The sequence below is a fragment of the Heteronotia binoei genome, chromosome 5 (assembly GCF_032191835.1).
Source record: "Heteronotia binoei isolate CCM8104 ecotype False Entrance Well chromosome 5, APGP_CSIRO_Hbin_v1, whole genome shotgun sequence".
Classification (NCBI taxonomy): domain Eukaryota; kingdom Metazoa; phylum Chordata; class Lepidosauria; order Squamata; family Gekkonidae; genus Heteronotia; species Heteronotia binoei.
The window spans coordinates 39997719-40012966 of record NC_083227.1 but is presented as its reverse complement, the minus strand read 5'-3'; the positions used below and the strand labels follow the sequence as shown (position 1 = coordinate 40012966).

At 42.3% G+C, this 15248-nt stretch overlaps 1 protein-coding gene across 1 annotated transcript; it reads right to left on the bottom strand.

Moving 5' to 3' along the window:
- Positions 1-917: 917 nt before the first annotated feature.
- Positions 918-1871, bottom strand: LOC132571968 (olfactory receptor 2G3-like). The gene has a single exon (XM_060238761.1). The coding sequence runs from the start codon at positions 1869-1871 to the stop codon at positions 918-920; it is 954 nt and encodes a 317-aa protein (XP_060094744.1).
- Positions 1872-15248: the final 13377 nt, after the last annotated feature.

Sequence of the window (15248 nt, the reverse complement as noted above, 5' to 3'; positions counted from 1 at the left end):
CCTGGAATCTGTCGAGGAACTGTAGCCACTAGGTGAGGTGGGTAGGCTTCAGACAAAATAGCCAGTCAGCGCCTTGATGATCTCGTTGAAGGAAGATGCTTTGAGCATTCCTGGTGTGACCAGGCCCTCCATGAGCTGTAGGGTTGCGATCCCACAGTTGCTCAGCAGGATGGCCTTTTTGATTTCTGGTTCGTTGTCCTTGATTCGTTGCGCTACAAGGTGATACTTGAGTTTTTTGACCCAGGCTTCCCAGGCCTTGGCCTGTGCTATGTTGAACTCTGGAATGGAGTTTTGCGATCTGGACGTGGTGGCCATGGTCGGGCTGGGTGGCGGTGCGTGTTCCATGGTAGCGCTGGAGCTCTGCGTGTTTGGTGATGCCAGTTGGTTTTGGGCCTCACTCATCCAAATCCCATCCTCATTGCCACTATAATATAGTGAGTTCTATGCATGGAGGAGTTGCCAGTTGAGTGATCACAAGCTCTTTAATAGACATGATATAGGATAGGGCTACATTACAAGACTGGGGATGGGGACCTACTGGCCCAACATATACATCTCTGGATTCCTGCGCTAGCACATCATTGGGTCATTCAAATCAGTGGGGGCTTGTGATTGGTCTAGGTCCACAGAGATTTGGATCCTGCAGCCCTTTGTTCCCAAGTCCCCAAGCTCAGTCGGTATGGCTTCAATGAGCCCGACACATACACAACAGAGCAGCAGTGGGAGGGCTTCTAGTGTCCAGGCCCCACTGATGGACTTCCTGATGGCACCTGGGGTTTTTTTGGCCACTGTGCGACAGAGTGTTGGACTGGTTGGGCCATTGGCCTGATCAAACATGGTCTCTTATGTTCTTAATTGTAATTGATTTATGAAGTGATATTACTGGTCCTCTAGAAATGAATTCCGGAATTATTGGGCTAAGCTATTCGTACCCTGCCCATTGCTCTTTTTAGAGCTCGGTGGACCTCTTTGTTCCTCAGCGTGTAGATTAATGGGTTGAGCATTGGAGCCACCATGGTATAAAATAGGGAAATCATCTTGCCTCGGTCACGTGAATAGTTAGAAGGAGGCTGGAGATAACTAAAAATCGCTGACCCATAGAAAAGTGACACCACAGTCAAGTGGGAGGCACAGGTATTGAAAGCTTTGCGCCTGCCTTCAGCTGAGCGGATCTTCAGCATGGCTACTGTGATGTAGCCATATGAGGCTATGATGAGCCCGAGTGGCACTAAAAGGAAGATTACGCTAACAGTAAACAGCTCAGCCTCATTAACTGACGTATCCACACAAGCCAGTTTGAGCAAAGCCGGTACTTCACAGAAAAAATGGTCCACGCTGTTCTGTCCACACAGTGGAAGTGTCAAAGTCATTGCTGTTGTCACTAGGGAATTACCAAAGCCACTCAACCAGGAAACGGCAGCCATTTTGAGACATGTGGAGTGGCTCATAATGACGGTGTAATGCAGAGGCTGGCAGACTGCGGCATAACGGTCATATGCCATGACTGCCAACAGAATACACTCTGTTGAACCCAGAGCAAGGGAGATAAACAGCTGGACTGCACAGCCAACATAGGTAATGGTCTTTCTTTTCCCCCAGAAATTCACCAGCATCTGGGGCCCAATACTTGTTGTGTAACAGATGTCTAGAAAGGAGAGGTTGCTAAGGAAGAAATACATGGGGGTGTGGAGATGTGGATCCAGATGGGACAAGGTAATGATGATGGTATTGCCGAGGAGGGTCATCGTGTAGCACATCAGGATGATGGCAAAGAGCGCCATCTCCAAACGAGGGTGGTCAGCCACTCCCAGTAAGATGAATTCTCCTTGGTAGCTTTGGTTATGGTGTTTCCATAATGCATCACTGTTCATCGTCTATAAAAGTCATGAAAGATAATGAATAGCAAGCAACAAAGACTATACAGGTGTGAAGAACAGACATTGAATCCCAGATTCAAATCACAATTGACATGAGGATGATTATGGACCATACATAGTCTCTCATATATATTATACAATATAAATATTTATACAATATAAATATCAATATAAATATAATTGGTTCCAATTGCAACAAGTAAAGAGTTTGCTTGAACAGGACATTAAGAACTATGGAATAAGACAAGAACAGAACTGGACAGAGTGCTTTTTGGGGAAAATGAAAGGCTGATTTCAAAGACATAAACTATTATTGAAATGGTCTACAGAAGATGAAATAGTTAAATCACAAATGATAAAATGGGTGATAAATATGAATAAAGAAATGCAGATGGAGTCATGGGAACATTTATGGAAGAACTCTGTGAAAATATCTACATGTTATAATATTAAAGAAAATTGCTTTAACATGTTATATAGGTGGTACTGACACCCAAGAAATTGGCAAAAAAGAACAATCAGGTGTCGGATAGGTATTGGAAATGTAAAAAACAAGAAGGATCTTTCTACCATATGTGGTGGACTTGTGAAAAGGCAAAAAATAAAAAAGGCAAATGATTCAGCAAGAGATTTTGAAAGTTTTGGGATATAATATTAAGAAGGCGCCAGACATTTTTTTTTGTTGGGATTACAAATGGAAACATTTCAAAAACGATAGAACAATAATTTGGTATATGCTTTCAGCTGCACAGACATTATATGCACAAAGGTGGAAACAAGATAAATTACCAGAAATGTGGGAATGGACTATGAAAGTTATGCATTGGAGTGAAATGGACAAGCTTACAAGAATCTTAAAAAAACACGAGTTAGAGAAGTTTAAAAATGAGTGGGGAAAGTTTCAAAAGTATATTGAAAAACAATGGAAAGTTAAAGGATATTTGGCGATTTTGACAATGGTTAATCTCTAAAGAAACTTTATATGGATTATAGTAAAAAAATGAGGCTATTGGATTATATCCTTTTTGTTTCTTTGTGAATGACTAAAAAGGACTACTACGAAGCTGGATTATAAATATGGTTGTTTTTTCTTTTTAAGGTTTTTTTTTTCCTTCATGAAGAAAGATTCTTTAATAGACAGAGTTTATTACCTTTTAACAAATTAAATAAAATAGTAACAGGGAATGGTTTGTAAAGGGGGTTGGCACTGCCGGGGTCACCAAAAGGGGGGAGGGGTGGAGAAAATGTAATGTATGTGTATTAATTTTTAATAGCAAATGATAACTTGATATTATAATACTCTACGTTATAATAAATTGGTTTTAAAACACAAAAATAATAGCTATTGATTCTGTTTAAATATTCACTGGGTACCCTTTGCATCTCAACCAGTATAGACCACAGAACTTCCACCATGGATCCCAACATGTGAACAATGGATTTCTGTTATCTTAACAGGTCCTTGTGGAATCAAGCAGAAGCTCTTGGTGAACTGAAAGAGTTGAGTCTTGTTGGGGTCAAGGAGTGGATACCATACAAACAAGCAGGCTAATTGCTGGCGATGTGGAGATATCAATTCCAGCATGACCAGAAGTGGTGCCACCCCACATTCAGCCAACATTACAGTTTTTGCAAATACTAGATTGTCACAGGCAACATCCATACATTGCTGGTTACGAGCCTCACCCCATGAGTCTCCATCTAGGTCCCCACCCTCATACCTGCAACCCTAGCATTGGTACCAGCTAAAGCCAAATCAGCTTGAGACACTGTGCACCCAGATTGCCTCACAGCACCTCTTCTGGATTCAGGCAACATGGGGCTATATGTGCTACGCTTCTGCTATTGGAAGTTTTCCTTTACTTACCAATGGTAGATGGAAAGGAGCCAGATTAGAGTTAAAGATTCCCCTGGAAAATTGATCGAAAGCATGAGCTAGCTAAAGTTAATAATTTAATATAGCAGAATACAGTTTGCTGAATAGAAATCAACATGGCTTCTGCATAAGACAGAAGAGGCATCTAAGCCTTGGGGAATACCCAACTCAGACCCTCCTGTATTTTCATTTGGTCACCACTGTTTCCAACCCCCCAATCCCCATTTTATTTGTTTCATCTAATTTCTTGCTATTGTGAGCCACCTTGTAGATCTCCGATCCAGCAAAAAGGTACCATAAAAATGCTTTCAATAAACAGAGAAATGAAATGCAAACAGAGCAAAATGGAAATCACAACTGACATAATGGGTCAAATTCTAAACTGTAGTTCTGCTTACATATGCACCTTTGCACAAGCGGCAGACCATCTTTGCATTAGTATCATGTAAGCTTTTTCCACTTGAGTGAATGGTAGCATAAGAACAAAACATAGTTCATGTGAAACTGTCACAATATGATCCACTGTGCTAGTGACACCACTTACATAACACAGCAGCATGAATGGAACTTCATTTGAGCCTTTCCAAGCTCTGGCCATGTGTACAGAGTCCAGGTCAATGACAAAAAAAATCACTACATAAAGTAACCTACAAATGTAGTATTCAGCAGTGTTAAGGTAAAGGTAGTCCCCTGTGCAAGCACTGAGTCATTATCAACCCATGGAGTGATGGCACATCATGACGTTTTCTTGACAGACTTTTTATGGGGTGGTTTGCCATTGCCTTTTTCAGACATCTTCACTTGCCCCCAGCAAGCTGGGTACTCATGTTACTGACCTCGGAAGGATGGAAGGCTGAGTCAATCTTGAGCCACCTATCTGAACCCAGCTTCTGCTGGGATCAAACTCAGGTTGTGAGCAGAGCTTGGACCACAGTACTGCAGTTTACCACTCTGCACCATGAAGCTCCTACTAAGCAGTGTTAAAGGTAAAGGTAGTCCACTGTGCAAGCACCAGTCATTTCCGACTCTGGAGTGACGTTGCTTTCACAACGTTTTCATGGCAGACTTTTTTATGGGGCGGTTTGTCATTGCCTTCTCCAGTCATCTACACTTTACCCCCAGCAAGCTGGATATTCATTTTAGCGACCTCAGAAGGATGGAAGGCTGAGTCAACAACCTTCTAATTGAATTCAACTGGTTTTAAAGTCAATGGGCTTTGGAGGGTGTAACTCTAGGCTATACTGTAAGTAACATAGGAAAACAAATTGTCCTAGAGACAGAGAGCTGCTTGAAAATGGGGAGCAGAGGGTGGGCATAAAGAGATGCAGAACCACACTGAGGACACCCAAGGCATTGGCTTAGTGCAACTTTTCTGATTCAGGAGTTCTCCAGAGTGTTCTGGAGTCAAGCCCAGTAGTGATGACAGTAAACTATTCAAAAGAAGAGTAAAATCACCTCCAACTCTGAAGTCTTCAAAACAAGATCTGGGTAACAGAATGGCAGATGAGACAAGTCAGGGACCAAAGCAATGCACCGTGGAGTTGCTGTTGTTATTACCCTCATCAAGATTATCATCATCATCCTCATTATTGTTGTCACGGTTAGATATTTGACTGATAGATGATGTTCTGCAGTTCAAGATCTATCATCTACCAGTCAGATATCTGACTGTGACAATTAATAGTAGTGATGATACTTTTATTATTACTATTACTACTGTCGTTGTTGTTAACTTCAATCTATTTATGGGGAAAGAACTGAATGTGAATTTCAAATTGGGGACATCTTAGAAAAATGCTGTGAACATTTCAGAGTGCCACAGACTCTCCTTTCCAAATTCAAAGTGAGGAAGTATTAGTAAAGTAACAAAAATAAAGCAGTAAACACTGTAAACTGTCCTATATATCCTTGGTCTCCCACATTTCAATACTATAGATCAGTCCACCTGCCAAATCTCAAGAACATCGAGACTGTAGCACCAAACTAAATTGTTGGTCTTTAAAACTGATGGCTTTAATTAGATGGTTTTAATGTATTAATACATATAATTGAACCGTAATTTATAATTGATATGTAACCGGTGTACTTATATTATTGTATTATTGTAATGTTTACATTTTATATTATGCTATGTAAGCCGCCCTGAGCCTGCTTCTGTGGGGAGGGCGGGATATAAATTAAAGATGATGATGATGATGATGATGATGATGATGATGATGATGATGATGATGATGATGAAATACGTGCAAATTATTAAGAAATACGTGCAACATACTTGGTCTGCTGCCTGTTGAATTGGCTCTCTTTCTTGCCATTCCCTGGATGCTCTACTTCCCAAACTCACCTCTGGCTTGCACAGGTAGCTATGCTTCTCCAGATCCTTTCCCATTTGCTGATGAAGAATATCTTTTATTGCAGACCAGAGAGAGAGTGGCCTATGGGTGTGATGAACTGGTGTCTTTGTTCAAGGAGCTGATGGCTTATCTCATCAGATCCACAGTGCATGGATCTCTGTAGTACCAAGACTATGTTCAAGATGGAGCAGGAGTTATAGATAGGAGTGAAAATACACTAGGTGGGGAAGACAGGAAATGAGAGATGTTCCCTTGAAGGAAAAAGAGAGCTAGATCCAAATCAAGACAACCATACAGAGAAAGACACAAACTAGAGGGAGGAGGAATAAAGAATTTGCAGGGAAAGGGGATTCAGTGGAATGACTTGCTAGAGTTGCCAGCTCCAGGGTAGGAAAAGCCTGGAGATGTTGAGGGTGGAGCGAGAGGACTTCTGTGGGGTATATGCCATAAAGGCTACTTTCCAAAACAGCCATTCTCTCCAGGTGATCTCTGTCAACTGGAGATCAGTTGTAATCCCAGGAGATTACAACAATACCCAAATACTGCAAAAACGAAGGGCTCCACTAAATCCTAAATGTTCAAAGCAGCAACAATAATATTAACACCACCTGGAGGTTGGCAACCCTATGACAAGCAGACAGGCGCACAGTTAACTCCATAGTTTCATACACAGTATAATTACAGTGCTATCCTAAAATGCTTATTCAAATCTATTCAATAGGGCTTAATCCCAGGAAAGCATTCGTACGATAGAACTGAAAGACCTCCAGGCTTTTAATTTCTACATTACATAAAGAAAAAAAGACAACAGTAGACTGAATGAAATCTAATGTAGGGCAGTTTAAAAGGGAAAACAATCAGGGCACAAGGGAGATAGGATAAAGAACAAGGAGGAGACAGGAATATACAATATCAGAACTCCCTCCTCCCCACCACCACCAACAACAACCTGGTTAATAAGTCTGCTTCAGCTTTGCTTCTTGACTATACTGGCTCAGGAGGAATTGTTCACTAACAACTGCTTGTATCTGCAATGATCTCTAGACAGCTTGGTCCTGTCAGTCTTATCCCAAAAAGCCTTGTGGGAGCCAGGAGGCTCTTTTTATTGACATCACCCCAGACCACACGAGAGCCCTTGCTCTCCTGTCTCAAGCAACTTCTGAAAAGTTGCAGTGAAGTTGTTTATAGAGGGAAACTGTGTAATTAACTGGCAAGCCAAATGTTTCATTACATCAGCCCTGTAACTAGGCTCAAGGGGTGTAAAGTACTGAAATTCTCCACCACCACCCCAAATAGGGTTGCCAAGTCCAATTCAAGAAATATCTGGGGACTTTGGGGGTGGAGCCAGGAGACTTTGGGGGTGGAGCCAGCTGACATTGGGGGCAGAGCCAGGAACAAGGATGTGACAAGCATAATTGAACTCCAAGGGAGTTCTGGCCATCACATTTAACGGGACAGCACACCTTTTTAAATGTCTTCCTTCCATAGGAAATAATGAAGGATAGGAGCACCTTCTTTTGGGGCTCATAGAATTGGACCCCCTGATCCAATCATTCTGAAACTTAGGAGGGTACTTTGGGAAGAGGCACTAGATATTATACTGAAAATTTGGTGCCTCTACCTCAAAAAACAGCTCCCCCAGAGCCCCCGAAACCTCCAGATCAATTCCCCATTATACCCTATGAGAATCGATCTCCACATAGGGAATAATGCTCAGCAGACGTTCTCTCCCCCCCACCCCCATTTCTGGTGACTCTGAAATGTGTCACGAGTTGCAGCCAACTTCTTTCAAGTAACACAGACACCCCATCCCAAGAGGAAGCCTTTCCAATCGGAGACTGGAGCCTCCTGAGCGGGAAAGTCACATGGTGGCTTTGGGGGCAGGGCATCCCCCACTGGCCAGCTGACTAGGGGTGGGAAGGAGTCTGGGAAAGTGGAAGAACCCCTGCTGGGACTTGGGGATTGGCAAGCCTAACCCCAAACCCAACATTTAGAACAGAATTGTGGGTGGGGTTTGGTCAAATAAGAAAGTGACTGGCAATTTTTTTTTAAAAAAAAATAACTCCTTTACCAGCCTGCTTTTTCTCTGTGAAATATCATCCTGTTTAATTGAGGAACTGACTGTAATTTTTAAAATGATTTCTGTTAGCAGCTTTGAGAAGATATTTGACCGCACAAAATCAAACATATATTCTCTAAGTAAGTAAGTAAACCAATGCTATCAAACTGTGAATATGCAATTGGCCCACAGTTAAACTGAGCCTGTCTTATATGAAAATAAATTCTCCAGTTTCATTTTTTTCCCTCCTAGTTCTGCCACTAACATCTGAATGTTATTAAACAACCCATATTATAACAGATGTATATCAACACTCCATCATTACACACGGATGTATCTTTTCATACACAATCTTGATACGTAGCCGAAGCAGGCACACACAAATGCTCTGCCTCACTTTTTCATAAACATACAGAATTCAAGGTGTTGGTATTGACCTTTAAAGTCCTGTGCAGCTTGAGGTCAGTATGCCTGAAGGACTGCCTATTCCTGAAAGGCTGCCTGTTCCCATGTGAACCTGCCCAACCACTTTCATCATCTTCAGAGGCCCTGCTTTGGATGTCCCTGCCAGCTGAGGCTACACATGTAGCAACCAAAGATAGGACCTTCTCAGTCATGGCACCAAAACTGTGCAATTAGCAGACAAGGCAGACGTAAAATGCATCTGCCTGTAACCAGGCCTCAGATTCAGTGGGAGCTCACAGGAACACAGCTCCTGCACCTTTCTGAGAGTTCCATCTCCACCTTCTGAGAGTCCCACCTCCTTGCCCATTGAATAATATGTTCAGCTGCATAACAATCCCTGGATGAACTCCACCACCTATTTTTCTACAAAATGACCGCTGCCTGTAACTAAGCCCAGAAAACTCTTTCCCCCCTCTGGGCTTTTTAAAAATCCCTGAAGGTGGAAAGTATTGATATTATACCCCCATGCCCATCCCACCATTCAGAACAGGTTGAGGGTTGTCAAACAAAAAAGTGACCAGAAAAAGTTGACTTTAAAAAATACCCCCAAGTCTGCCTCTCTTTCTTCTGTGGAAATCAACCTGCCTGATTTACGAAGTAGGAACTGATTGTAATTTTTAAAATTATTTTTCTTAGTCATTTTTGGAAGGTATTTGACCATGCAAAGCAAAACAGATATTCTCAAAGTAAGTAAATATATGATGTCAAAATGTGAATATGCATATGAACCACAGATAAACTATGAAACTAACTTATCTGACCATTTTTCTCCTCTTCCACTTCAAGGACTTATATCTAAATGTTATAATAAAATAACCCATTTTATAACAAAAGTACTTCAAAACCCCATAATCATTCACATACACATTTTGTCATATAAATCTGCAGTCTTCTTCTTCTCTGTATGTGCCTATTTTTGTACATCAAAAGTTTGGTGGTTTGCAGAAAGTCCACGTGGCTCAGCCACCATTTCAATGTTAGGCTTCCAGAGATTGCCAAAAAGGTTCCCTGCCCCCACCTTGTTCACTAAACATTAAAGGGAAAAATGTTTCCAGAGCTTTAGGCTTCCCATCCCAGTGTCTCTCTCTTTCTACATCTCATGTCAATTTCATTCCTGCTGAGAATCGCCTCCTTTATTTTGTTTGCATGCAGCACTCAATTTTTTTTTTTACATTGTGGACGCTGCTGTTTGCTGCCTCTCTGATCCCCCTTTCAAGTCAATACCAGCAGGGAACTAAACTTTGCACAGCTCCATCGTTTTAAAAAGGGGGAAATGGAGCTTGTACACCAATGAAGGGGGGTGGAAGGTGCAGAGTGGGCAGAACAACCTCAATGCAGGCAGGGAGTGATCTTTGAGGAGTAGCTAAAGGGCAGAGAAGAATTCGAGTACACTCTTGAATTACCATTGGCTTGGAAGTGAAACAAGGGAAAAATTGGCACAAAAGCTCTCTCAGAAAACCCAGAGAACAGTGACCAAAAAGGAAACTGAGTACTGAAGGGAGGAAAAGCAATGCAGAATTACAAAGAAAACCCAATGGACAGGCATGGTGAAAACGAAGGAAAACTCCTGCACACAATAGGCTCTATTTAGAATAGGAATAGTTTCAGACTCCTGCCATATCAATGGGCATGGTTCTTATGAATGTGAAAAGTGCCTAGGGTTGCCAAGTCCAATTCAAGAAATATCTAGGGACTTTGGGGGTGGAGCCAGGAGACTTTGGAAGTGGAACCAGGAGCAAGGGTGTGACATGCACAATTGAACTCCAAGGGAGTTCTGGCCATCACATTTAAAGGGAACACACACCTTTTAAATGCCTTCCCTCCATTGGAAATAATGAAAAATAGGGGCACCTTCTTTTGAGGCTCATAGAATTGGACTCCCTGGTCCAATCCTTTTGAAACTTGGAGGGTATTTAAGGGAGAGGCACAGATTGCTATGCTGAAAACTTGGTGCCTCTACCTCAAAAGACAGCCTCCCCAGAGCCTCAGATACCCACAGATCAATTCTCCATTATACCCTATGGGAATTGATCTTCATAGGGAATAACGGAGCGACCAGCAGAAATTTCTCTCCCCCTCTCCCGCTTTCTGATGACGCTGAAATGGGGGAAGGGCCTCCAAACTGAGGGATCCCCTGCCCTCACCTGGGGACTAGCAACCCTAAAAGTGCCGAAGGGGAGACCCCTGAATAATTAATGAATACATCTATAATAATAAATGAAAATATGGTTTTTGTGCCTTCAGAAGAGAATGTCTGATGCAATATTTGAAGCAGCTGTAACTGTTAAAACCGACAGGCTAAGGGTGGAATCCAAGGCTGTAAAATAGATAACAGACAGGGGCCCCGCAGAGAAGGAGCATCTTGCTGAAAGCTGATCGCAGACTCATACAGGAAGGTGGGGCATTTGAATAGATAAGCAGAGACACACTGGAAAACTTCCAGGGAGAAAGGGGAGGGGGGAAGTGAATCAGATAACACGTAAAGGGCCAGCCTGCAGACTTGCTTTTGCTTAAAGCGGATGGTTTGAGAAGTGTGCAGGGTTCATTATTTTTGGGAGCCTTGCTGCTCAAATGAACCTTGCTATTGGTGCCAAATAGTAAAATACCTTGTTTTCAATCAGTAAGTGTGTGCCTCGTTATTTCCCTGCTACAGTGTCCCACATTCGGAATACTCATTCCTAGCTTTTGAAATCTTGTCCAGATGCTATTAGAGCTTTTTCTGGTAAAGGTGTCCAGAGCTGGATTAACAATTAGGCCAAGTAGGCACTGGCCTATGGGCCCCCATGCCTTTAAGGGCCTCAGGCCAGCTTCCCCCCCCCTACACACAAGTTTACCCCCTGCTTGCAGCCCTCCTAGCCTGTATGCACAGCCAGCAACTGAGCTGCTCTTTGCGTGACTTGTTTGGTGTGGCTGCTGCTAGTGTTGTCACCAAGTTGGCCTCTCTCTGCCTCTCCCCCACATTAATTTTTATTTTAATTTTCATTAATAAAATTTAAATTTCATTAATAAAATCATTTGAAATTTTTTTTTAAAAAAGAAGAAGGTGCCTGCAGGCTGCAGCGGGGGCCATGGGTGGCAGGGCGGGTGCTCTGACTCTGAGATAATTTGTGAGGGAGCTCAGGAACAATGTTCCCTCTAAGCTAAGATTTGGACTGCCTAGGGGCCTCCACAGAGTTTAATCCAGCACTGAAGGTGTCCTTAGAGGAAGAAGTGGTATAGTATAGGTCAGCATCACGTAGGGTTGCCAATCCTCAGGTGGGGGCAGGGGATCCCCCGGTTTGGAGGCCCTCCCCCCGCTTCAGGGTCATCAGAAAGCAGGGGGAGGGGAGGGAAATGTCTGCTGGGAACTCTGTTATTCCCTATGGAGATTTATTCCCATAGAAAATCATGGAGAATTGATCCGTGGGTATCTGGGGCTCTGGGGGGGCTGTTTTTTGAGGTAGAGGCACCAAATTTTCAGTACAGCATCTAGTGCCTCTCCCCAAAATATCCCCCAAGTTTCAAAACGATTGGACCAGGGGGTCCATTCTATGAGCCCCAAAATAAGGTGCCCCTATCCTTCATTATTTCCTATGGAAGGAAGGCATTGAAAAGGTGTGCCGTTCCTTTAAATGTGATGGCCAGAACTCCCTTTGGAGTTCAATTATGCTTGTCACAGCCTTGATCTTGGCTCCACCCCAATGTCTCCTGGCTCCACCCCCAAAGACTCCTGGCTCCACCCCCAAAGTCCCCAGATATTTCTTAAATTAGACTTGGCAACCCTAGCATCACATTTCTGGCAAAAGGTGATTGAGTGCATGCTAGCTATAATATAGTGGGTTCAAAGCATTGCAGAGATGAGATCATAGTGAGGACAGCTCTTTATTAAGGAAAGCATGGTGAAGGCTGCTCCCAACAAAGACTAAGGGCCTGTGGGCCAAACCTATATACAACTCTAATCTCCCACGCTAGCCTGCCATTGGTTCATTCAAACAGGCAGGGGTCTGTGATAGGTGCAGGGTGGCAGGTATTTGGATCTCACTACCCATTGTTATACAGTCCCCAAGCTCTGCTTTCCTGGCTCCAATGAGCCGGCAGGAAGTACATACTTTAAGGCACATACATAACACTAGCAGGGCAACCCGGCATTCTGAATGACACTTTCCCCCTTAACCTCTTTCAATCTGGTTTTAGGGCTGGCTTGATTTAGGGAAAGACAGAGCTTAGGTGGATGATCTCTATTGACAAATGGATACAGGTAGCCCATCCTTTGTTTTTATTAAGCTTTTCAGCCACCTTGAATGCTGTTTGTGGCTCTCTTGCTATAGTGACTGGAGAAACTGAGAATTACAGAAATGGTGTCCTCCAGTGGTTTTGGTCTGTTTGCCTGCTCAGACAAAACTTTATTTGAGTTCTGTTTCAGTAATAGAATCATATGTGGTGGAATGTGAACATGGTGTTCTGTACACTTCTGTCCTTTCACATTTCTTTTCAAGACTTGTACAAAGCCACTAAATGAGATCTATTGGAGCTTTCAAGTTGGGTGTCATGTGAATATGCTGAGATGCCGAGGTTTAAATTTCATGAACCAAACATCCAAAAATGGTTGTCTCTTTCTTGAATCTAGGTGTTATGGACAAGTGGATGGGGGAGAAGAAGCTGAACTGAATTTTTAAAAATTTCATAGACTTTATTTCTGATTTGTCAAAATTACAATGACATTATATAGTAGAATGCAGAACAGATTAAATTAAATTCCACTTAAACATCTACAAGCAGTAGCCAAAAACAAAGATCATACATCAGACACAAAATAATTAAAACGTGGAGACCAGTTAATAACTTTGACCTTGAATCAAGCTGCCTTTTACAGGAAGTGCTATCCGTTATTTTATCAAGGACAAAGTACTCCCAGCACTTGTTCAACCAATTCGGAAGTGATGGTAGCTCCTTCTGATCCCAATTAGATGCGATAGATGCCTAGCTGCAATTAAAAGAAAAACCAAATCTTTTTTTGAGTCTGAAAGTCTACAGTACTCCCAAAAACTCGACAAAAAAGAGGTGGAGGAGAAGAAGCAAATTCAGACAATCCAGTGGTGATGCTGGGCAGAGAAGCTGAGATTCTACAGACGGAGCTGTTTTAAATTGATTTAGTTTAACATTGCCTGATCTTGTATCTTTGGTATTTGAAAAGTAGGTTGCTACTGTGGCCAAAGCTGCTTTTTATTACTTACATCTGATCAGTAAGCTGTTTATTTGATTCGATTTATATCCACACTTCTAGATATAGCTGCTGCCCCAACCCATAACCTCTAGGCTGGTTTACTGTAAACCAGTGGCCCTCTCTTTGGCACTCCCTTGAAGATAGTCAGAAGCTTCAGTAGTGCAAAATGCAGCTGTATATCTTTCTGGGATTAGATGCTATGATTCAATTATTAAATTTGTGAAAACATGTATAGTTACTGTACATAGTATACATAGTATAATTGTTTCTTGGATCTCATTCAAGATACTGGTTCATTAATGCCCTACTTAACCTGGAATCCTTTTATCTGAAGGATCATGTCTCTGATCTAGAGAAATGTGCTCAGTGAAATGAGGACAGGTTTCCTTTCAGACTACCTCATCTGATTGTTAATGGTTTGAAGTCGGCCATGGTGTTACTGTACTTGTGGTTATGGAGCAGCTTGCCTGAGGATGTTTCTGAAAATCTGGTTTCTAGCATGGTGGTGACAATCTCAGCTGAGCATTAAGAACTCTGATGGGCTACACATGCTAACTGTTTTAGTTCTATCAGTGGGTTATGTTCTACAATAGTTATGGCAACTGTGAACCAGATTTGGGTGAAGAAATAGAGGGAATGCTTATTAAATTTGAAGATTATACTAATTTGGGAGGGGTAGCAAATACAGCTGAAGACAGAAACAGGATACAGGATTATCTTGGCAGGCTGGAAAACTGGGCTAAAACAAAATTGCACTTTAACAGGGATAAATGTAAAAAGTTCTTCATTTAGGTAGGAAAGATCAAATGCATAACTATAGGATGAGGGAGACTTGTCTTCTGTGGAAAAAGGATCTAGGGAACTTAGTAGACCATATATTGAACATGGGATAGTGTGAACAGGTCTGGAGGTCAGAAAAGGACACATGAAAATTCTTCTCTGGCATATTGCAGCATATGGGTGGAAGCCTATTTCTTGCAGTTTAACTAACAGGTATCCCAACAAGAGAAGTACATTTGATGGTAAAATCTGCACTGGAATATTGGGCAATGTCTGGGAAACAATGCATTTCAAACTCTTATCCCCATATCCTTCCATCCTCCACCATGCCCTAAAATGTCTAAGAACATAAAGGAAGACATGTTGGATCAGGCAAATGGCCCATCCAGTCCAACACTCCATTTCACAGTGGCCCTCAAACCAGGTTTCATTAAGAGGTCTGCAACTCCTCCTGCCCTCCCTCACATGATCTGCCTAAGCTCACAGGATCTTTATTGCCGTCAGATGGCCATCTAGCCTCTGTTTAAAAACCTCAAAAGAAGGAGAGCCCATCACCTTCTGAGAAAGACTGTTCCACAGAGGAACCACTCTGTTCTTCCTAAATGTTTAGCCAAAAACTCTTCTGATTTAATTT

What these genes read in the sequence shown, in the direction of transcription:
- LOC132571968 (XM_060238761.1), bottom strand. Translation starts at nt 1,871, where the DNA reads ATGAACAGTGATGCATTATGGAAACACCATAACCAAAGCTACCAAGGA.